Source organism: Protobothrops mucrosquamatus, unplaced genomic scaffold, assembly GCF_001527695.2.
Source record: "Protobothrops mucrosquamatus isolate PMUCROS unplaced genomic scaffold, P.Mucros_1.0 scaffold127, whole genome shotgun sequence".
NCBI classification, from domain to species: Eukaryota; Metazoa; Chordata; class Lepidosauria; order Squamata; family Viperidae; genus Protobothrops; species Protobothrops mucrosquamatus.
Genome location: NW_015386494.1, coordinates 31,744 through 53,359, shown reverse-complemented (window position 1 = coordinate 53,359; position 21,616 = coordinate 31,744). Strand labels below are relative to the sequence as shown.

Sequence of the window (21,616 nt, the reverse complement as noted above, 5' to 3'; positions counted from 1 at the left end):
ACTGGGTCAAGTCCAAGGCCGTCATGGAAGCCAAGAACTCCTGAGCTACCGCCGACGTCTCGCCCGCTGATGGAAGGTTGAAATCCCCCAAGACCATAAGTCTGGGGGTTCCAACCGCCACCCCGGCTATCACGTCAGCCAGCTCAGGCAGGGCTGTTGATACATAGCAGGGAGCCAGGTATATAATCAACAAGCCCACAGTAGCACAGTGAGATGACAGGGCTTGAATGACTGAGCACAGGAAAGCCGGATCCAGGAAAGGGTGCCGCTGACTCACAACGGAAAGTTGTGCAAAGACTCTTTGAGCAGGAGTCACAAGTCCAGGAGAATCCCCAAGTTGTACACTGGGTCTGTCCGGGGTAGTGCCACCCCATGTAGAACTGATAATGTCAAAGTCCCAGATCTTGAATCTCCATGCACCCAAAGCCTTGCCAGGGTTCAGTCAAAGCATGTTGTCCTCCAATCAGATCCCCCAGCATCCAGATACTGTGAGAGGGCAACAACAGCATCACCTTGGTCATCAAGGGTAGAGATATAGAGTTGAGTATCATCAGTAAACTGATACTTCAACCCATTGTGACAGATGATCTCACCCAACAGCTTCTTATAGTAATTAAAAAGCAGTGGAGAGAGTACCAAGCCCTGCAGCACACCGAGGGCTGGATCTCTCACTCCCTATTAACACTGATTAGAAGCCTTGGAGAAAGGAGCCAAACCAAAGCAAGACTGTGCTGTCCAGCCCCTGTAGCCTATAGCCAGCCCAAAAGGATAGATACTCTGGTCTGCTGAGAGAGCAAGGATGGTTGCACTACTTGTACTCCGCTCTTGCCAGAGATCATCCATAAGTACTACCAATAGTGTTTCTATCCCAGTGTTTCTCAACCTTGACAATTTTAAGGCATGTGGACTTCAACTCCCAGAATTCCACAGCCAGCATTGCTGGCTGTGGAATTCTGGGAGTTGAAGTCCACATGCCTTAAAATTGTCAAGGTTGAGAAACACTGTTCTATCCCATAACCGGGCCTGAAGCCTGACTGGAAGGAGTCCAGATAATCTCTTTCACCCAGGTCCTCTGAAGCTGCCAGCAACCACCTTTTCTACCACCTTCCCTAAAAAGGGGATATGGGAAATTGGATGGGAATTGTCCAGTCAGGTGGGATCTAACAACGGTGTTTTAACCAATATTACAATGCTGGTTTCCTTTTTCCTCCTTCAGATGCCTGAGTCTTCAGCTCTGCTTTTTAAAGACCTATAACGGCCTTTATAAATAATAGACATAAATAAACTGGGTGGCAGTTTCTGATTTTTGTGTTTCTTTGCTCTTCTGTTTCCTTTCAAAAACAAACTGAGTGATTTTGCGTTTCTAATGAAAATGATATCTTCAGTATGCTCCTGTTACTGAAAGAATTCAGTGGATTTAAAGAAAACACCATAAATTTAAACCTAAGAGTCATTTAACTATAATAGGGAGCTTGTTCCATAATATACCTTATGTGTCCTTTTCTCCTTAATTAGGCATTTTTATTGCCAATATGTGAAGCAGCAGCCATGAGGAAAGTGGTTAAAGTATATCAAGAATGGATACAACAGGAAGAAAAGCCGTTATTCATGAAAGAACCAGAAGAAATTGTTTCATCTTTGAACATAAACAGTGATGAAAATATTGCAGAACATAATGCATTAGAGAAAGAAAGAGAGGAGGTAAAAACATCAGAAATCATTCTTTGATTTCTCTTTTTCCATCTGTATGTAACAGCATCTTCATTCATTGTATATATAAGTAAATGTATAAAAGAAGATTGCAAGATCCAAGTTTAAAATTATCTGGTATAACTTGTTCCTAGACAGAAAAAAAAGGAAATATAAGATTAATATGTATAATGCAGTTTTTATATTTAACAAGCTCATTTGAAGATTAAGTGAGAAAGAACTACTATGTATCTTTGAAATTTTTGGAAATTTTAGGCCATTCTTAGACTAAAATATTATGTTCCATGGATTATCTTTTCTCCATATTTTGTAGGTTCCAGAATCGATAATAGCTGTTTTTAAATAAAACACCAGTTCTTCAAGAAGCGGGGAAGGTGCAAATTAGACTCCAGGGATATTTAATTCTGTTCACATATGATTGGCCATGAGATTTTCATCATTTTCTGTGTGATCAGATAAATATCTTTTTTTTAAAAAAAAAATATCTTTATATGGTTGAGGAATGTATAGTGTGAATATAATCATAGTTTATAATAGCAGTACATTATTGAAGTTTGATGATGGTAGTAGCAGTGGAGTAATTTTCTTTTAGAAGAAACAACAGAGTTTATTGCGATAAATTAAAGACTATCTGGCATATTATTTGAAAATTGCAATTAATTTCATTAACAGTATGAGGTCTTGCTCTTAATTACAAATATATTTGCACATGCTATATGGGATAGACTAGAGCCACGGCCTCCAACCTTTTGGGCACGAGGGACCGGTTCTGTGGAGAGAGGTTTTTCCATGGATCGGAGGGGGTGTGGTTTCGTGTGCTGCCTGCATCCCATGGATTGGGCTTCACTTGTTTGCGCGGACCGGTTTCTAGCATGCCGCTGACCGGTACTAATCCATGGATCAGGGTTTGGGGACCCGTGGGATAGAGTATAAACAGTGAGGTCCAAGAGAAATGTAATACAAAAAGTTCAATGATAATTAGATTATAATTACTGTTCTTTAAGAAAAATATTGTTGGTTGCAACAGATGTAACCCAGCTATCTATCTGAAGATTTCATTAGAAGCTGACAGTTGCTATGTTGATACTTTTACTGAATGCTGATAGTGTTAAGAGACTAGAAATAATTCCCTGGGTTTCCCTGGTCACTGCTAATCAGAGAGAATTCAAAACAGCAAGAAAATTTAAACTGTGTGTATGCCTGTGTATCTCTGTGGATATTTGGAAAGAAATAATCACGTCTGTTTTAGGAAAATACAGGTAGTTCCTGTCCTATTCGAAATTCAAACTGGACAAGAAATGGTTGTTATCAGGAAGTTCCCTATAAAACATCTGAGTTAGACAACCTGGAACAAGGTATACGAGCTGGAATACAAGCAGTACTACAAGTAAGCATGTATTTCTTTTTGATTGCCTACATAACATTTTCCAGTGTTCTTTTCCTGTGCCTTTTGCAAACATCTTTCCTGCATATAAATGTTTTTTTATTTTGTTTTGTTGTTCTTGCATGCTCTGATGAGATGAGATTATGATGGACATCTAAACTACAGTACAAAGTTTAAGAAGGGGACATATACAAACTGTTCCATCAGTACCACATCAGGTCACTTCCCTTGCTAAAAATATCATATGAGATCTCTAATAAATAGTGCTGACAAAATACATAATTCAGTTTGCAAACCAAAATATTTAACACTTGTTAAATATTTATATTTGTATTTATGCCTTTATAATTATAACTAATAGAAAAAACAAAGCAAGAAAAAATAAGAATAGCCAAAAGAAGGATTATGAATAAATACAGATGTTCCTTACATATGAAGTGTAATTGGAAGGGTGACAAAAGTATCAGAACCCCCTAAAATATAGAAGTAATATTTGGAACAATGAATAAGATAAAAATGTCAGACTTCTTCATCAATTAGCAATAGAAATTATCCATCTAAGGAATTTGTCTCATCAATTTAATAATATTTATCAAGAAATATCATGGCAGCACAAGAATTCCAGTTGTACTTTTACTTTCAAATGAGAAATACCTACCTAAGAAATTGTGTTCTTGCACTTTTTTAATGCCAGGCTAGCTTTTTCAAGCAGGGGCAGCCTATACCTGCAAATTGCTTTAAAAACAGCTGTTAGCTTTCTTATTATGATGATCAGGCTCACACTACGACAACTACTGCCCTGTAATAAGAATAAACTCCCAAAACTAAGAACCAAGGGAATTCAGTATATAAATAAATTTCCAGTATTACGACAGTTATATTGGACAACTCAGTATTGCACAAAATGCAGAATTAAAAAATGAGGGCCAAATCATTAAATAAATATGTAGAGTGTCAGCATCGTGGTACAATCTAACAATTGTTTCCCCACACTTATGAAGGAATAGTACAAATAAACATCAACTTAATTTAAACAGGGAGAAAAAATATCAACTGTTATCTACATAGTGGCTAGCAAGTTGTGAACATTCCATATGATTGAACCCTGGTGACTTATAGGAATGTGATATCTCTTAACACATTCAGTTTGAGATCTTCTGTGGAGAATCTAGCAGTGTGATTATCAAAATATCAGCACATATTCACTCTCTGTGTTTCAGACAACTGCTCTGAATTTGAAAAATTCTATTTGATACTTGTTTTGGAAATCATTCATTAAAGAATACTCAATTATATTTTATTCAGTTAATCCAGATGAATTTGTTTCCTCTTTGTAATCAGTATGGTAATACATAGCTGATTTCCTAGTATAATTGTTTTTATTTGTTTTAATTACAGGTGTTTATAACAAATTCCTCAAATATATTTCTTCTTGAGCCAGCAAATGAGATTAAAAGTTTGTTAGATGAGCATACAGATATGTGTAAACGCATTCTTAATATCTACCGCTACATGGTGGTACAAGTGACAATGGACAAGAAAACTTGGTAAAGTATTTCTGTTTAATAATATGGCACGTACTTATCTCCCACTTAATTAACACTTTCCCACACTTAATGTAATACTGTTAATACATAATTGTTGGAATTGAAAAGTTGCATACAATTTATTTCATAGCCTGTATATCTTTGATTTTTGTTCATCTTTATTTTTTGGAGAGTGCCCTATCTTCAGTAATAGTTAATTAATTGACTTTAAATAATACTAATGTTGTTTTGCAGGGAACAGATGCTGCTTGTGCTGCTCCGAGTAACAGAATCAGTATTGAAAATACCATCTCAAATTTTTCTACAGTATCAAGGAAGAAAGAATTTGACTTTAGCAGGAAGACTTGCTGGCCCTCTTTTTCAGGCAAATTAATACATTTAATATTTTAATTATTCCAAATATTATAGATGAGATGGCTTTCATTCATTAGTCTATTGTATGAAATCATTAGTTATTTACATTCTTATAAGTTAGTTTTCAGAACAGTTTATCTTATTGTCTGAATGCTCAGTGATGAATATTTTTATTTATAAATAGCCGAAACACCTGATGAAATGTATTCATCTTTAAATATTTATTCTGATTTGTTTACATAAAAATAGTTAATTATTTGTAATGGAGCTAAAACTAAGTCGTGTATAACAACGACTCAAATAATTCCCCACACATACAAAGCCAAGTTTGGTGGGATTTGCTAATTTCACTGGATAACTTAGGATAGAGGTCCCCAACCTTTTGGGCACCAGGGACTGGTTCCGTGGAGAGAGGTTTTTCCACGGACCAGAGGGTGCATGATTTTGTGTGCTGCCTGCATCCTGCAAATGGGGCTTCACTTGTTTGTGCGGACCGGTTGCTGGCATGCCGTGGCCCAGTACTGGTCCTCGGACCGGGGATTGGGGACCCCCCACTTAGGACATCATTAACATTTAATAACATATAACTATATTGTATATCATACAGACATTGCAAGAATAGGCACAGTGTGTGTGTGTGTGTGTGTGTTCTTTATATACTGTTACTAAAAGATATTTAGTGGCTAGTTTCAGCAACAGAACACAGGGCATTATTCCTTCTTGTGAACGTATACATATAGCTACTTTTGGGAAATACACACACCAAAATTGCCTCTAGCAGCTAGCCTGATTTTTCTGATGGATGGAAGAAAAACTAAGCGGACAGACATTTCTCATATATGCCAGTGTAATTATTAAGTAAAGATAAACTTTCGAAATTAGATAGATAAAATGTGAAAACAAAAGATTAAATTTGGATGTCTATAAAGAAGAAAAAGCTACATTACTGCATAACAGTATATAGCCTAATTGCAGAATAATGCTGAAATAACATTTTATATAAAATTTATCTTTGTAATTCATTGGATTTTTTTTAACTGACCAATTTCATATTCATAATGCTAATCTGTTTTCTAGCTTTTTTGCTGGTGTCAGGTTCAATTGTCTGATATAACATCATGTGTGGCGACTGGTTCAACTCCTCCAAAAGGCTATATGCAAGGAGGGCTTATTTTCCCCTAACCTACAGGAAGGACGAATGTTGAAAGACATAGGGAAAATGAACCTAGGTTGAGAAATGGCATTGCGGGTTTTGGCAAGAAATGGGTAAAAAGGAAAGTGGTTAGACAAAAGAAGAAAGGGTTAGTAGAGAAATAGGTTCATAGAGACATATAATGATGTAGGATGAAAAGAGAAACAAGCAAAGAGATAAAAGCAGGGCTTTTTTTCTCATAGAATGCCCAGAACGGAGTTCCGGCACCTTTTTTGGATGGGACTTTGTAGGGTAGGCAAGGCGGGTTGTATAAAATGTGTGAGTTCCGGCATCTTTTTTTTTTTTTTTTTTTTTTACAAAAAAAGCACTGGATAAAAGATTAAACACACTGAAGCTGCATTATGCACTTTCATAATTTTAATAAGTTAAAAATGATTGAGATTTCAGTTGTTCTGCTACAAAATATGAATTTTCCTCTATTATTTTATTTTTTGTAGACTCTTATTGTAGCTTGGATCAAAGCAAATTTAAATGTGTACATTTCCCGAGAACTTTGGGATGACCTTTTAGCAGTATTGTCATCACTGACATATTGGGAAGAGTTGGCCACAGAGTGGTCATTAACTATGGAAACTCTGACAAAAGTATTGGCTAGAAACCTATACAGCCTGGACCTCAGTGATCTACCACTCGATAAATTAAGTGAGCAGAAACAAAAAAAGCATAAGGGCAAAGGTAAGTGATATTATTCAGTTGTGATTTAATTAAAGTTGAAAAATTGTGATCCAAAAACAAATGAGTCCAGAGCTACAGCATATGGTATTCCTTTAAAAAAAACACACCTCTTTTTACGTAATCTATTACTAATATAAAATAAATATAATAATAAATACTGTATTGTGTGTTCCTTTATTTATTTATGTAATTTGACTTCTGCTCTGCCCCACTCCAAACCATTTCTGGGCGGTTCATAATATAAAAACAAATACAAGTAGTCCTCGACTTACGACCACAGTTGAGCCCAAAATTTATGTTGCTAAGCGAGACATTTGTTAAGTGAGTTTTGCCCCATGTTATGAACTTTCTTGCCACCGTTCTTAAATGAATCACTGCTGTTGTTAAGTTAGTAACACAGTTGTTAAAGGAATCACGGCAGTTACTCAGTTAGCTACATGCTTGTTAAGTGAATCTGGCTTCCCCATTGACTTTGCTTGTCAGAAGATCGCAAAAAGTGAACACATGTTCCCAGGACACTGCAACCATCATAAATGTGAGTCAGTTGCTAACTAACTGAATTTTGTTCACATGACCATGGGGATGCTGCAATGGTCGTAAGGGTAAAAATAGTCATAACCCACATTTTTCAGTGATGTTGTTACTTTGAATGGTCACTAAATGAACTGTTGTAAGACGAGGACTACCTGTACAATAAGATCAATTAAAAATACAATAAGGGAAGTGAACAAAATAGCAAATCTAGACCACTAACTTCCAAACCTATGACAAACACATCTAACAATCCGCCCTTCCTTAAGATCTGGGATAGCAGCCAGGTCTGTAAGATCTTCTGGAATGCCATCAGGGTGGGAACTGTCTAGATAAAATATACGCAGTTTCGTCATTCTGTAATCTACTTTTTAAAAATAAAATAAGTCAGGGCATGTTCCCATTCTTCTGGAAGGTTTAATCAAGAGATCAGCATACAGAGTTCAAGCAGCAAGTATTTCAGGTTCTAGTTTGGCTTTAAGAAATTTAACCCTCATTAAAATCACATCCACAATGTACAGTGTTATGAAGAAATTGAATCTGTTCATTTATCAGCACTCTTAGTTGCTATGTAAAGTAATAATATGGTTGTCAAAAACATAAGAAAAAGGATTCCACTTCACCATGGAATTTTTTTAAAGCAGGAAATACACTGTTGATTAAGAAGAGCTCTGAGTTCTGTATCAGTTGTATGATACAACAAGTGTCTCAGTTCTGCTCCAGAGCAGACTAAAATGCTTCGGATTTTTTTTCTGTTGTTTACTATTGCATACTATGAACCAGAAATGAACAGAATCTTTAATTGAGTTTTGATTATCAAACATACACTCACTGTGGTGAATCATATGCATTGAGTGTTCAACTAGGTCAAAGGATTCAGTTTTATCACTAATAGATTATGTGGATAGTAATTTTTATAAAGTATCTTATCAAAAGTTAATTTTTAAAAACGTTTTTTGAAAAAACTTTTAAAACTTTTGCTTTTGCCTTGTCTCCCAAGTAGGAGCAAGGCAGAAGTTAACCACTTCTGTATTGTTGCCAAAAAGCCTAAATGGCTAAGTCCCCATAGTCGCCCCAAATCAAATTTGGCTCAAGGGAGTCTTTACAAGGAAAAAAACCCATATCTTACAGGATTGCTATAGGAATACATTCAAATTTGAATTAATAGACAGACATGGTAGATTACATATAGGGAGGAAGCTTCTTTATATGACTGAAATTACACATATTAATTGTAATTAACTTCTTTTTTTGTTATTGAGATAAATCTTGGATATAGTTTAGTGCAAGGGTCCCCAACCCCCGGTCCGTGGCCCAATGCCGGGCCATGCCCGTTCGGGTGCGCAAGCATGTGCGCGTACAAAGCTGTATTTGTGAAAGCAATGCATGGATTCATGCATGCAAAACCAAACCCTCTCCCCTCTGCCCCACTGCTGCCACCTCCACCAGTCCAGCTGGAAAGTTTGGAGACCGCTGGTTTAGTGAAGGTGTGATTGAATCAAAATCATCTATTAAACTTTTATTACAATAGCATTTATCTTCATTTCTTATAATGTTACTCTAAATTATTATGCCTACATAATTCTCAGTATATATATGAATGCTCCCATATCAGGTATTGGACATGAGTTTCAAAAAACCTCTGTGGACAAATCATTTTCGAAAGGCTGGAGCCGTGATCAACCTGGGCAGGCCCCAATGAGACAACGCAGCGCAACAACTACGGGATCTCCAGGAACAGAAAAGGCCAGAAGCATAGTGCGACAGAAAACAGTTGGTATGTTACAGAAAACATAGATATTGGTGGTGCAAAATTAGAAAAAAAAATGGTTAAACACATCTAACTATACATAAATGATTTCCTGCATATGTTTTATCTGTATTGTATTTACATAGTATATGCATGTTTTAGGCAAATTATGCCCTGTATTGGATGAAACAGTTCTGATTGTAAAATATAGATTATTTAATACTTGTATCTAAATATGTAGTTGTTATATTTTGGTACTATAAACCAGTGTATACACATCAACTAACAAAGCTGGAATCTAGATTTGACATTTTAAAAATGGCCTACTATAGGAATGTCTTGTAGTTTCCTGAATTTTAGTAATATCATTTTAGTTTTTATTTTCCCTTCCTATAAAGTCTTAGGCTCAGTCACAAAATCTCATTGTGAAAATAAAAATATAATTAATATCAAAGATGAAAAGGGTAAAAAAAAACACTGTTTAAAACTACCATAGCCAAAAAAGTGCAATTAATTGCAGAAGTTACTTAAGATATGAATTTCTACAATTTTGGAATAAATGCTAAAAAAAAACCACTTGAATGCTTCCATTTTCTGAATTTGATAAAAGAGATCAGTGCTGTATTACCTATTAAAAAGTGTAAAAAAATTAGGAGAACTTAATCTTAAATAATGCATTTCTAATATAAGACTATTTTCCAGATACAACAGTTCAGTGGTTTGATCATCATTGTTCTTACATGCTTAGTGACCATTTTAAGTAACATAATAGCTTGTGGCAATGTATATTTTTAAAGAAATATATAGAATAATAAGAAAATACTAAATCCTGATTCTTTTTGCAAATTGTTAATACATCAAATGGCATATCAGAAATTTATCAGAAATTTTCTGGCTAATGTTTAAAAACTACAGATACATAGGTTAGGTTTTAAAAATCATTAAAATAGATTGATGGGAAGCTCAGTTATGAGATACATGACATAAGAATTCTCTTCATGTTCAACATTTGATTTGTAACCAAACTTATTTATCTTATGCTAAGTATTTCATCTGTATTGTACTAAGATGAATAAGGCTAATGCCAGAATTGCTTAATAGGAAGACACACATAGAGATTTAAATATTAAATTTCCATTTGTCTTCCTTCTCCCTAGTATTTAAGAGCTATAAGCCATAAAAACTATGAGGAAATAGTGGATGGTTAGCAAGGATGCTCTGTCTTTTTAGTCAGAAAAGTCTAGTGAATACACCAAACTATTTAGAAAGCTAAATACATAATGCATGTAATGTATTTAGAATGCTAAGGAAAGATTGAAAGAAATTACCATCATAACTTGCAAGATTATTATAGTATTGTCTTCAAGCCTCAGTCTTAAATTAAAGTATTTGAAATGCACAGCAGACAGCAGTTTGTCAACTAGGAATTATGATATCCACGTGAGTAAAGACTAGAGAGAAACTTTAATGAAAGTTCATATATAATAGGGTAGGCCAATAATCTGAGCCACCTGGCTGCTTCATAACCCTTGCATATATCTTGTACATCCCATCTTTAAGGTCTGTCCAGCTCTTGTCTCCCTACCAAATCTAAAATATATGCTTTGCATGAGGGTGGTCTTAAGTTCAATATCTGGCATCTCAGCATAAGACTGGAAAAGGCTTCAGAGCTGCAGTTAGTCATTGTAAGCTTAGCCTTTCTTAACCTAATGCCCTCAAATGCTTGTGGAGTAAAACTTCCATCATTCCAAGGTATGAAAGTGAATTCTAATCCAGAACATCCAGAAGGCACCAATTCAGAACAGTTGAATGAACAGAACTAGTTTTCTGGCTTTCTCCTATCAGTCACCTTCCATCTTTACCAAACAAAATTAGTTTCAAATCCCAAATAGATCTCATTCTATATATTTAATAGCTTATTTTAATTTCAGAAAAGACCCCATAATCACTTTTTATACAGGGTAGTGTAGTGGTATACTTTATGCAATTTATAAGTAGCTGCATCCAGATGTTCCTTTGTATAACCATAAAGAAGAAAGATATCCTCAAATATTTCCTTAATTTTACATACCTAAGTTTAAAATTTCAAATATTTGAGCTGCACTTTTATGTATAGACATATATGCCAACTACGTATAATTCTACAGCAACATGTAATATTATTGCATTACTCTTCAAATTAGTTATTCATATCACTGGGGAAATATTTCTAGGACTCTGAAAAACATTCAGAAGAGGTGACTCATGCTACATAGATGAGAGAAGTTTTTTTTTCTATATCATTAAAGCACCTGAATCTTTCGCAACATTCATGTGCGTTGAACACTGTTAGAAATTTATTCCGGGACCACTTGAAATGAAGTGCATATGCAAACACACACATGCAGAAACATCTGGGAATAGTTGCCTGCTTTAACAGTTCAGAGAATTGCTTTCTTTGTGTTCCTACATGTTACAAAGTGCCTTGTTTATATGCTTTGCATATCCCTATTTAGTCATTCCAACTATAATCTGTTTTGCTACAGGCCCAAGGCCAAGTTGGAAAGTAGTTTGTGTCTGTTCTTTAAATATATTGCAGTTATTTGATATTATATGTCAGAAATTCTGATTCTTATGCAAACTAATATTGTGTGATTTTCATTCTTTGAGGATTGAAAGAAATTTTTGGTATTTTGATACCTTGGAACCTCATCAGGCAGTGTTCTATCTTCTTTCTCACACATAATGGTCATGTGTTCTTCATTTGCAACATCAGTTGTTAGGCTATAATGAGAAAGCATAGGATAAATATAGAGGTCATAACAAGAGTTAAGTTTGATATAAAATCAGATAAAATAATATGCAGATTTTGTGAAGTATATATATGAGTGAAAGAACTGGAGACAGGTGGGAATATGGACCAGATAATGTCTGTTGTGGAGGTTAAGGTCCTTTAGCTTGCACAATAAAATGCATTGCAGTCCTCACAATGTTTTTAGACTTTTGCTTTATGTGCATGCTCCAATGAAACATAGCTTTTTTCAGAGATAATTTTTCAAGAAGATTCAAAATAAAGCTGAGAAAAGTCCCAAAATCAATATAGAAACTTGCTTGTATTTATCTGGAAGTCAACCATAGCGTAGAAGAAAAAATGCGTTCATTTTTAAAATTTCTAAATTAGCTTTCGGTCAGCAGTAATCGTGTTGCTTACACTTATCAGTTTGTATACCACTTTCTGACTTTTGAATGTGAGCGGACAAGCATAGTTTATCCCACTTGCGTTACTTTGAAACCTAGTGGAAGTGAGTTCATCAATATCTAGCTCTAAAGTCAATAAGAGGAAGCAAGGACAATCCTTTCTTTTCTTGTGAAAATATCAATATAACCAAAGGGAAAAAATCCATTATGTTCCTTGCATTTTCTTATACTGTGTAGTTTGTTTCTGTGTACAAGAATGATAGTGATTTGATAATGGAACTACACTTCCCTAAAAAAAAATTATTATATAGATCTGAGAATTCCTTCATAAAATAAAGATTGATAGCAATATATGAATCTTTCTTCCCATGTTTATAATTTAGAATAATAATATATTTCATAATCACATTTCCTGTTTTCCCCAATACATTCTCAACTTAATGTATGATTCAGAATTGGGCAGTTCATTTTTTTGTGATGTTCAGCTTGAACAATTAATGAAAAATTGGAAATATCTTAAAATACTTGATATCCTATTATCTTAAAATAGTCCCTTATCAGAAAAAATAAAAACAAAGCATTCCATTTGCATTTTCCACCGGAAAAAACAAACAAACAAATAAAGACTTGTTCCAAGTTTATCATTTTAATGTGCTTTGGGGAAGTATTTTGCAGTTCATTTCTTGAAAAGTTCTGGTCAGCACAAGAGCAACATATTTCAGTGATATAAAATGATCCCGATTTTGCTTAATTCTTATGTATCCTATTGTTAAATTTGCCAGTTATTCCTAAATCAAGTGGCATTTTTAAGATTTCAGGACAGCATTATTTAAAACTTACTAGGCAGCATCTTCATTATAAGTTTAAATCCTAGTAAGGAGAGCTTATCATTTAAAAAGGTGTTTATATAAAAATATTTATTGCTTTATGACATATTCAGTTACTCTTTAAGTAATAACTGATCTGTGAATTGTTCCTCATATACTCCTGTTTGTATTTTTCAGCCTGGGAGCAGACATCACATGTTTATAGTGTCTTGTGGTGTTATCAAAATTGATTTTTGTTGCTTTGCTTACTTTGGCTCCACTGAACATATGGATGGAATATCTAGAACTATATGAAAATGAAAAACAGTTAACAGACAAATTGGGGCAAAACATAGAATCACAATAAAATGGATAAAGGACAAATAATTAGAATTCACTCCACAAATATGTACTTGTACCAAATCTTCATAAATAGTATCTCCTCCTTAATTGCCCCCTCTCGGCCAGTAATCAGAGACATAAATTTGGTTAATTCAACTTTTTTTCCTTCTGGTAGGAAAGGGACTAGAATTATAAATTATAAATCTGATTACCACCCCCAATTGGAATATGGGAAGCTTTAGCTTTAAGAATGATCGAAACTAAAACTGAGAATGTATTACACAATAAACAAATATAATGTTAGTTCATGGGAAATTTATATTTTTATTAGTCAGAAAAGAGACTTATCAGACTCCTCCTAATTTTTTGCTTTAGATTTCTATTCAACAATAGAATGGTACCAACTTTGTTTTCATTTTGCAGAATTTTAAGTATCTGGAGTAGTAGTCAAAATTCATTTTTTAAAGAAAAAAGTATCAAATAGGTTATAAATAGATTACAAATTTAATCTTGAGTCTTCTTCATTCCCAAGAGTTTGGGGAAAACTTTTGAAAATTTGCATGCATTTTTTGCCCAGTTTGGGAATATAAGGAGTCAGCATTTGATTTTTGTCTTTTCTATGAAGTATCATTCTTTAAGTATTTACCAAGATATGCTATTAAAGATGAACATGAAATTGGGCAAACTCCGGGAGATAGTGAAGGACAGGAGGGCCTGGCATGCTATGGTCCATAGGGTTGAGAAGTGTCAAACATGACTTAATGACTAAACAACAAAGCTGCTAAAAAAGTTGAATCTTATGCACAGTGACAGATGAACCCAGATACTTGTAAACAGCATATAAGACATTTTTAAGACATGTCTGTGGATTTTTAAGTAGTATTGTATAAGTTATTGAGGATTCGGAGAACAGGGTTTCAAATGGCTCTATTATATTCAGCTTAGAAAAGGTAAATCTTGCTAAAAAATGGAACAGATCAGATTTCAAGTATAAGACTTTGTCATTTTATTTCATATATTCTAATCTGCTGAGGAATCTTATCTTTTGAACCATACTTTTGTGTATAGTTTTATTTTTGCAATCCTTTGTTTCTTTCTCTATTTAAAAATTAGACATTTATTGTTAGAAGCAGCTTTTGCTGTTTAAATCTATTTTTAATCAAATAGTCTATTTACACACAACTCTTTAGATGAGATATTAATATTGTTCATATGACTGACATTTTTATGAAATGGAGTGTCCCATTTCACTAGAGAGGTTATTCCTACCGATGCTTATTGACTCTAGTCTGCCACTGGAACTTGCCTTGAAGTTAATTAGGTATTTCTAGAACATTGATATTGCCCTTTTCACTTAGTCAGGTCATTTTTCATTTATTCACTTTCTGAATTTCTGACATTGCATATCTCCCCTTGAAAACAAAATTTGAATGTTGCTGTTTGAAAGGAATCCTTTAACAAGAACTAAATACTTGAGTTTTCTGTTACAAGCCCATTAGTATTTTTGTAGATCAGGAGCAGCCTAAATAAAACCAACTACCCTTAAATCTCAACCTTGATCTTGAAAAACAGAAAATTCATTTCCTTTTCTAAAGAACTGAAATTGACAGAAAAAAATAACTATACGTTCAAGAAACAACAAAAAATGCCTATTTGTTAAAGTAATGGTTGTAAAACATAGATTCCTTCCTCCCCCCTCTCTATTTTAAACTCAATTTTAAATCTTAAAATAGTGTTTAAATCTATTTTAAATGTCACAATACATCATATTTTCCATGCAATTATAGAAAGTAAAATTGGTGTGCAAAACATGCTAAAGAATTGTGATTGAACATGGCATTATGCCTACATATTTAACCCAGAGTGAGCCTGCATTAAAGATGAAACAGCATTTTAATCTAAAATATTATGGAAAACATATAATATTTTACCAAAACCACACTTTTACTATTTTTACTTTACCTTTGGTCAGTTTATTTAAAGTTCAGTTTATCCATTTCAGTTTTTTTTAAATGAAGCAAACATTCAATCTGATACCCATTTTTCTTTAGATTCTCATTGAATTAATATTGCAGAGTTTTGAAAAGGAATAGGAAATGAGGAAACTAAGCTGTGAGGAACAATATTAATTAGCATTTAAAATACCATGATTAATAACGCAGTCTTTTCCAATATACTCTTTTAAACATCCAAAGCTAAATTAGATTTAACTTAAATAAAATATTGTTATTATGTTAATATTTTTTCTTTCCATTTCATTAAAAAATGAACTTTAAAAGCAATACTTAAGTTGCTGTGTTGAGGCAAAGAAATATGGTAATTTAGATCAAAAAAATTAAGTTAGTTGAGATTTCATTTTGTGTTTAAGTGCCCTTTTTGTGTTTTGTTTTCTTCTTGTTGTCTTTCCATTTACAAGGCACATCTTTTAATTTGTTATTGTGGCGTGCTTTGAATTGCAGTGCTTCAACAGAACTTTAGTTTGATTTGATAATAATAGCAAATGTCTGTAAATATTTCACTGAACTATTTATAAGATTTATTCTTTGAACTAATGAAGCGATTCAGAGAATTATTTTTACTGCCAAAGAAAATAATTTTAGGTATAGTCGCAGGTATTTTTGTATTACTGAGACTGTCAGAATCATTACCCACAAACTTCTGGCATTAAGTAAAAGCACTTTAGATATACTATGAGAAATAGTTGTTAAAAAATCAAAACAGAAAATATAGGACACTGCTTTCTTCTCTTACATGATGTTTATGACAATATTTTTCAAACCCTGATGGAGTGAAACATGGAGCATTTTAAGCTTCAATCGTACACAAATTTTCATGGGCCTAAATTTCATTCAATTTGGGGATTTAGTTCTAAATACATGTATAACATTGGTCTGTCAGTGTTTTACTTTGAATACTGAGGGTTTTTGTACTTATGAAAATATAAGTGTTACTGTTTGTCTTGCATTGAAAGAAATGAATACAAAATGTTTTATGTGCCCACTGATTATTTTTTCCTTACAGCTCTGCCAGTATCTGCCGTGCTGAAATGTTTTAATTTAATTTTTCTTCCTTTTATCTTTGTTTTCTCTGTTGCTGCTTTTTCTGTGACACAATCTTTCATTATAGTCACTCTTCTTTTTTTTTCCTTCCCTACTTCTTTCTTTTCCTTTTTTTAAAGCCATGAGAAGCCGATCCATTGGTGAATGTGCTCTGCCATCGGCCTATATACGCAGTGCTAAAAGTGCTCCTGTCCTGATCCATACTTCCAAACCCTTCTTGCCTGATATTGTTCTCACTCCCCTTTCTGATGAGCTTTCAGGTAGTGCCACCTCTGCTAATTTCTGCACTCCCTTTCCACTTTTTTAATCCTTCTGCTTTCAAAAATCTGCAAAATCAGTACTTTTTCAAAGTAAAACATTTAGGGGTGGGGAGAAAATAAGGGAGGTACATTTATTTGAGTTTTGTGACATGCCATATTTTCGGCTCATTTTGGTACTGTGAGAAGCTAGCGCTGTGCCAATTGCTATTCAAACTGCAAATTTTCTGCATCTGCAGCTACCTTTTTAAATTTGTTTTGATTCAAGGATCTGAAATATTTTTGAAGTAAGTTTTCTTTTTGAACAAAGAAATGTTGAGGAATTTTCAACATACTGTTTGGTAAACTATAATTGCTGTTTATTATTTTGATTTATTTTCTGACATGATTTTTGCTTTTTATTAAGGAAATATGGCAGGAGATGCACAATTATTACTAAACGAACATGAGAATTGTTTTACTAAATATTGTACAAATGGCTTTAGAGGAAAATAAGAACTAATTATTTATAGCTGGCTTTTAAAAATAGAGCTTTAAACTGATACATTACTGTGGTAATGAAATCAGTTACCATCACCAGAGTCCTCCCTTACCTGATTTTAGTTTCTTCTAATTAAAATTCATAAATAGACAAGAAATTGGCATGCTGCAAAGCAAAGTAGCATCTTCCAAATAAACTTTAGTTCAGCATATCTTTGATAATCACATAGATGGCAGTGCATTCTTAGGAATAAAACTGTACCTTCAGCATAGTCTTTTTTTTAGAGTTGTGCTAACCTGACTAGGAAAAAAAATAGTTAAAGTGATAAAGATAATTTTGGGAACCTGCTTTTGTGTAGTAGGCAAAAATGTTATTAGTTTGCCTTCTACTAAATAACAATTTTGTAACTGGCCCTGCCTACAGTTTTAGTTACAACTGATAGCCATTTTATGAGGGTGTTTACAATAATATCTTAAAATGGGTCCAGTAGCCCAAAAGTTTGGTTTTGGTAGACCAATATTCCGTGTTTAGTAACTTGTTATTTGTAAGTACTAGGGGTAGAATTAGTGGGGACAAACAAAACTGTTTTAGCTGGAATACTGTATAGAGTTTCAGATAATATGTATGCTGTCTTCCAAGATATTCCATTCCTATTATGTTTCATTTGTTTTCATCAATTAATATTCATGGGCTTCCACTTTAATTTGTTTTCTGATTTTTTTATTTATTACTTCTATAAATTGTTCCCCAGGTCCACTGCTAGTTCTTATGCAGCGATCATCCTCTTTGGGCTATATAAGAACTAGGAAAATAAATTTATTATAGTTTGAGGATAGATCTGAAATTTGAATAGAACTTCAGAATTCTTTGATATTACTGTAGCATTATTTTCAGAAACATTAAATTCCTGAAAAAGATATGTCTTTACAAAAAGCATCAGGGTATCCAGGACTTAAAATATAAACAAGAGCCAAAATTAACATGAACTATTGCCCATTTGGGTTTAAGTATTTAGTCATGTTAAAATAATAATAATAATATGGAATTTTGCTCTCTAAAATGTAGTAAGTCAGTTTTTATCATGGTTATTCAAAGAGATCACATATTTAAATTCTTAATGATGTAATTGCAAAGAATTTTCTTCTAATCTTGGCAGAAAACTGCAACAAGGTTAATTTGAAAGATATATATATATATATCCTAATTGGTTAAGAGAAAATGCTATATTCTAAATTATTTGACAGGAAAAAAAATTGATCTTTTGCTCTTTTGGTCTGTCAAAAACAACTTCAATGATACTATAGCAAATGTGTTTTTAATGCTTATTTATTAATAAACTATCCTTTAATTTCAATCAGCAGAACTAGTTGGGATCAGCAAGCCATTTAGATGAGATATTTTGCTTGGGAGTGAAGTGACTTTTTTATTTTCTTCTTGAAGCATCTTTCAAAGGCTCAGCATGGCTACTTCCAGGTCAAAGGGAGGTCTCCTGAGTATACTGAGAAAATTTCGGGAGGGGCTCCAAGCACAACCTTAACCCCTGCCTTAAAGCAATCATGCCTTTTCTGAGGACATATAGCTGCCCTACATACCTGCCATGTGATCCTAGGAAAAGATGCAATTACTATACTGTAATGAGTGGCAAATATATTTGTCTGCTCCGAGCATGTTTTTGAGATGAACCTAAAGCATTTGCCAACCTTAATAGAGAGGAAGATAATATGGAAGTAAACATTACTGGAAAAACAGTATTATTGGAATAATATGTATTGGTAATTAAATGTTGGGTCACAAAGATCCTTATTGTTCACTAGAGTTTTTATGAAAGTGAACAGTTTATAATTATATTCTATGTCCATGAATATCTCTCTCTCTCTCTCTCTCTCTCTCTCTCTCTCTCTCTCTCTCTCTCTCTCTCTCTCTCTCTGTGTGTGTGTGTGTGTGTGTGTGTGTATATATATATATATATATATACACACACACACAGAGTGCTTTTTTCGTGAAGAAAAAAAGTGCCGGAACTCACACATGTCATACAACCCGCCTTGCCTACCCTACAAGGTTCCATCCAAAAAAGGTGCCGGAACTCCGTTCTGGGCGTTCTATGACAAAAAAAGCTCTGCTTATAGATACTTGTGTATGGAAAATTTGTGAAGCTAATATTTTGACCTAAGTAATACAGCAAGTAGTGTTCCAATACCAAGCAAGGATCTGGAAGGCTATGTGTACACTAAGAGAGACCTTATGCTGATCCCTTTGGGTGAATGCAATTCCAGAGCTGTTCAAGATTATCTTATTCCATGTCTAAGAATGAAGCAGATTATTTTAGAATGGAACGATTCAGTTAACAATAGTTTTTCCATACAAAGTTAGAAATACTTTAAAGCAATATTGAGAAGAATCATGAAGGTTTAATCCAAAATCTCATTGCATAAAATAATTTACTGTGAACACACACCTACTTCTAAAGTGACTAGAAGCTTGAACCAAAACAGGTAGCTTCTTTTCAATAGCTTCCATGAAATTAGAGAAATGGTAAGCTCTTTTATAATCAGATCAGGAAATTAGGCTGCGTAACTAAATACTTTCTATTACAATTAGTATTAACTCACCAAAATTAGGAGTCTTTTCCAGTCCTATCTGAGAGATCAGAGAATAAACACGGAACTTGGCAATGGACTGGGTTTGCATATAAATACATGCTATGCCTGTATCCTTCCTGTAACCTTTTCAGTGGATATTCAGTGGGTAGTCTGTATGGAAGTGAAAATATATTTGGTCTAAAAGAAGTGTTATACTTTAGGAATATTTGTATGTATCTATAATCAGTTAAGAGTAAAAAGAGAGAAAGCTAGACAGAACAGAGAAAGACACATTATTTTCTCCTCAATGACCCAGAATTTTGTTATTGAGGCAATACTTAATTCATATTATCTTATATAGGGATGTTAAACAGAATGCTAAGTAACACAACAGTCCAGATCAGTAATAATAATAATAAAAATGTGTTACCCTCATTGATGACATATACTTTAGGAATCTCTGATAATAGAGTGACGATAAATGGCTTACTGTACTTGTTTGTCCATACCTTTCCCTCTATAGAAACAGGAGATTAGGGCATTCATTATCTGATAGGTCTGATGATGATTTAGCTCAGTGGTTCTCAACCTGTGGGTCGGGACCCCATTTGGGGTCGATCGACCATTTCACGGGGGTCGCCAAGCAAGGCTGTCCGCCATTTTTTTGTCCGCCATTTTTTTCCCTTTTCCGGCGGGTGCCTTACCTCCCTTGGGCTGGGCCAGCTGGTGGTCGGCCTGCTCCGTCTCTGCCGCTTGCCAGCTACGCCTCGGCCGGCGCAGGGGGCAGAACCACGCATGTGCGGTGCTCCCGGGCAGGGAAAGTCCTCGACTTACGACCGGTTGGGTAGTCCTCGACTTACGACTGGTTTAGTCCTCGACTTACGACCAGTTTAGTCCTCGACTTACGACCGGTTGGGGTCGCGCCACTAAAAAGGTTGAGAACCACTGATTTAGCTGATCATAGTTTTTATGTATTGTGAGATTTATGACAACATAAAAGGAGTCCAAGACCCACTTTGATATAGTGGTTAAGGCATCAGGCTAGAAACTGGGAAACAGTGTGTTCTAGTCCCACTTTAGTCACAGAGCCAGCTGAGTAATCCAATCACTCACTCTCATCTCTAGAAAGAAGAAGGCAGTAACAAACCATATTGGAAATCTTGCCAAGAAAACTGTGAGGTTAGTTCAGGCAGTCACCGGGGGGTCAACAATGACTTGAAAGCACCAAAAAAGAGAGGAGCCTTCTAAATCCAGCCAGTTAGCCCAATATTCACACACTAGTATATACAGGGAACTCATAAAAATGATCAGGAGGGTGTTAATCATTATTCACTGCTGTTCTCTAACACTTATTCAAGATACAATGTTGCTGGTTTCAGATGCGATAAAAAGCTATCAAGAGTAATCATCTTTGGTAGCCTGATCTGTCATGAATGTGTTTAATTCCCTTTCTAAATTATATTATATAAAGAAGTACTTCTTGTTATGAGTCTTGAATCTGTCCATGTTTAGTTTTTATCTCTAATAATTCTCATATGGTGAAAAGTACTGTATATTTTTCATACAATGCCAAATCTTACATATACCTGTCATGCCATCTCTTACTTGCTCCAAGCTAAAACCCCTCCCTCATAAACTAATTGCTCTGATCACCTCATCATTTATGTTGTCCTTTTTTGCAGTCTTTCTAGCTCTGTAATAATCTTCAAGTATGATGATGCTAACTATACACAGAACATTATAAGTGC

The 21,616-nt window shown here is 34.3% G+C and overlaps 1 protein-coding gene across 1 annotated transcript in view; it reads left to right on the top strand.

Annotated features, from left to right (window-relative positions):
* RALGAPA1 (Ral GTPase activating protein catalytic alpha subunit 1) overlaps positions 1-21,616 on the top strand; it is a gene marked incomplete at its 3' end in the record, with an annotated part of 67,310 nt that overhangs the window by 18,688 nt on the left and 27,006 nt on the right. The window contains exons 11-16 of the mRNA XM_015813009.1: positions 1,516-1,701; positions 2,960-3,097; positions 4,493-4,641; positions 4,876-5,005; positions 6,646-6,883; positions 9,030-9,191. Of these exons, the coding sequence (XP_015668495.1) occupies positions 1,516-1,701; positions 2,960-3,097; positions 4,493-4,641; positions 4,876-5,005; positions 6,646-6,883; positions 9,030-9,191 (1,003 nt within the window). The remainder of the gene's footprint in view (positions 1-1,515; positions 1,702-2,959; positions 3,098-4,492; positions 4,642-4,875; positions 5,006-6,645; positions 6,884-9,029; positions 9,192-21,616) is intronic.